The sequence below is a fragment of the Malus domestica genome, chromosome 04, assembly GCF_042453785.1.
Source record: "Malus domestica chromosome 04, GDT2T_hap1".
Classification (NCBI taxonomy): Eukaryota; Viridiplantae; Streptophyta; class Magnoliopsida; order Rosales; family Rosaceae; genus Malus; species Malus domestica.
Window position 1 is genome coordinate 25,239,019 of NC_091664.1, and position 3,274 is coordinate 25,242,292.

At 37.2% G+C, this 3,274-nt stretch overlaps 1 protein-coding gene across 1 annotated transcript; it reads left to right on the forward strand.

Annotated features, from left to right (window-relative positions):
• The first annotated feature begins 1,153 nt into the window (after nucleotides 1-1,153).
• Nucleotides 1,154-2,554, forward strand: LOC103433725 (short-chain dehydrogenase reductase 2a-like). The gene is made up of 2 exons (XM_008371997.4): nucleotides 1,154-1,360; nucleotides 1,555-2,554. The coding sequence occupies exons 1-2, from the start codon at nucleotides 1,272-1,274 to the stop codon at nucleotides 2,390-2,392; spliced, it is 927 nt and encodes a 308-aa protein (XP_008370219.1). The 5' UTR covers nucleotides 1,154-1,271; the 3' UTR covers nucleotides 2,393-2,554.
• The last annotated feature ends 720 nt before the right edge of the window (nucleotides 2,555-3,274 follow it).

A 3,274-nucleotide genomic window follows, 5' to 3' on the forward strand; every position in this document is an offset into this window, starting at 1 on the left:
TCAAAGGGTCGAAAATAGCCTGAAAAAATTGTTGAGTGGTCGACTCTGGTACCGGTAGAATCTAAATCTTATTACTTAAATCATGAAATCTTCTCGGTTTTAATTTAACATAATTTACTGTCCTTTTGCGTACACAGAACCATTAATATTGGCTAAACTAGAATCTAAATCTTGTTACTTCAATCAGGATATCTTATACAGTTCTGCGTTTAAGTTTAATTTATTAGGCTTTAATCTTCATTTTCTCCCATTTAGTAGGCATCTTATCAGTCGTAACTACTAATTAATCACACGCCAGCACAGCTGGGGCCTCGTTGTATCTCATCTGCCAGCTGAAGCTATAAACAAATTCCCCAGTTCTTCACCTGCTCTGGTTCTTCTTCAATGCGATGTTTTCTTCTTTCAGCAGGCACTTTCTTGCTTTCAATTCCACAAGGCAGAAAATTATAACATAATTATATGTAACTGGGACCAGAATTTTTCATTCAGAATGGAGTTTGAAATTTTATATTTAAAATAGCAGACATGCAGCTGCAGATTCACCTAACGAGCACTATTAGCTGTTTGACATTTTGAACAAACGATAGCTGGTTTGTTTTGCATCACAAAATTAACAATGTATAAGAAGAAAAAATCATTAACTTCTCATAACAATATCTAAATTGAGTCTAGATTATTGGACTTGTGAGATTTATGGCGCCTCTCACATCCTGTAATGTGACTTCATTCCTTAGCCCTTTTTATGGCCTTTGTATTCAGTCAAATTAAACAAATCTGAATTGGGATGAAGATTCGAACTTGAGATCTCTTCCAACATTAGGAAGAAAAATATCACTAATTCGACCTAAAAAATTTGGCTATGTACAAGAAAAGACACAAAAGATTATTTCATTACTATAGTGTATGCTTTGCCATTATAATTGGCAGCTTAACTAGTAATAATTAGCTAGTTGTAATATTTATTTGTTGAGATAAATGTTTCTTAATTCATACAGATCTGCTACCACGGGCAAGGAATAGATGTACAAAAGTGAGGTGCATATTTCTAAGGAAGTTACCTTGAAATAACACAAACAGACCTCTCTTGGAACCCACTCACCCTCATGCATATGTATGTCTCTACTGCCTATAAAACCCATTCTTTCTTCACTGAACACCACATGCATATGTTTGTTTCTTTCTTCACAAACAGCCCTCTCTTGTTAAGCATCTCTCTCTCTCTCTCTCTCTCTCTCTCTCTCTCCCCGTGTTTATAGAGTTAGTTGCCAACCATGCCTGCCCAAGTTATGCCAGAAAAAGCCCTTCATGGAATTCATGGATTGGGAAGGGACAACATTACTACTACTCCTCTTCCTAAAAGGCACTTTCTCCTCGATTCATTTTCTTAATTGTTACTAAAAGATGCCCAAAATGCACATACTTTCAGAACATTTTAATCCAATATTTTGCATGGGAAGAGTGCCAAATTGAAAAGAAAACAATTTTATTCATTGTTAATTTACTTTTTATATAAATAAAATAGAGAACTAAGCGATATTAATTTCAATTTCTCAGGTTGGATGGAAAAGTTGCTATAGTGACAGGTGGTGCTAGAGGCATTGGAGAAGCAACAGTGAAGCTTTTTGCAAGGCATGGCGCCAAAGTGGTCATTGCTGACGTGGAGGATGCAGTTGGCACAGCCCTAGCAAATTCCCTGAGCCCTTCAGTTACATATGTTCACTGTGATGTTAGCTTGGAAGAAGACATGGAAAACCTAATTGAATCAACAATCACCCGTTACGGGCAACTGGACATTATGTTCAACAATGCCGGGGTCCTCGGAAACCAGTCGAAACACAAGAGCATCATGAACTTCGATGTCGATGAATTTGATAGCGTAATGCGGGTGAATGTTAGAGGAGCTGCATTGGGGATGAAGCATGCTGCAAGAGTGATGGTTGCTAGAGGAATCGGCGGGTGCATAATTTCAACCGCAAGTGTAGCCGGAGTCACAGGCGGGCTGGGGCCACATGGTTACACAGCTTCAAAGCATGCCATTGTAGGGCTCACAAAGAACGCAGCTTGTGAATTGGGAAGGTACGGAATTAGGGTGAATTGCATTTCTCCGTTTGGGGTTGCCACGTCAATGCTGGTCAACGCTTGGAGGATGAGTGGTGGTGATGAAGAAGATGCAGAGGAATGCATGGATTTAGTGATGCCTTGTGAGCAAGAAGTGGAGAAAATGGAAGAGTTTGTGAGAGGGCTTGCAAATTTAAAAGGTCAAACTTTGAGGGCAAAAGACATAGCTGAGGCTGCTCTTTATCTTGCTAGTGATGAATCCAAGTATGTCAGTGGTCATAACTTGGTTGTGGATGGTGGAATCACCACTTCAAGGAATTGTGTTGGCTTGTAGCCTAGCTTGTGTTTTCATTTTGTTTTTACCACATTTCATGGTGTGATTTTGTACAATCATAGATTAGGATCGAAAGGTTTGCCGTGTTTGGGTTTGTAGTAGGGTTCATTTGTCAATTCTATATTCATCGAAATTCAAGTGTAAATTTTTGGCGGTGACCAATTTGGTGGCTTGGTACTCAATCTCTTAATTTAGTAAGGTAATATGTAAAATGTAAAACTAGAAATTAGAACTTTGTTTAATGTATTTAATTATGAGATGGCATAATGTTTTAAGATGAAAAACTATATTCAAATTGCATTGTCTTTTTCATTTGGCTTTTAGGGGGGAATGAGTCCATATACAACTACGACATCAGTTGTTCTCACGTATGCACATAACATTTACTAAATATTTTTATATTAATGTTAGTTATTCGCACGGTATGTTGATAATGACTATTGAGTAAATTTATGAAGTTATATCTTTTATCTCTATTTAATTAGGTCAATTCAAAAGCGTAGCATTTTAAAATTTTGTGAACGAGGAATTCTTAAAAAAAAAAACCTCAACCAAAGAGAATTAAGTATCATTAACCCTACCTTCCCTAATGCAGTAAGCACTACAGCCATCCACTAGTATAGCATTACTTTTTTGGATTTGAATATATGAAGAATATGGGATAAAGCCTAAAGGGGTGAGAAGATGTGCAAATTTATGTATCAAAGCTGTCATGGTCATGGTTTTGAAATTTTTGACATCTACATACGAGCTGCACATGTGACCCATGAAGTTGAATGAATCAAAATTCAAACAAAGCCATTGATTCTGAAGAGCAATCGTAGGGGAAAAAGATAAGCTAATGACAGTCAGGAAAGTTTGACAAAGTAAGTACAAGCAAAC

Bases quoted from the DNA above. Each gene is read 5' to 3' on its own strand.
- LOC103433725 (XM_008371997.4), top strand. From the start codon at position 1,272: ATGCCTGCCCAAGTTATGCCAGAAAAAGCCCTTCATGGAATTCATGGA. The intron at 1,361-1,554 runs GCACTTTCTCCT...TCAATTTCTCAG, and splicing joins ACTACTCCTCTTCCTAAAAG to GTTGGATGGAAAAGTTGCTA.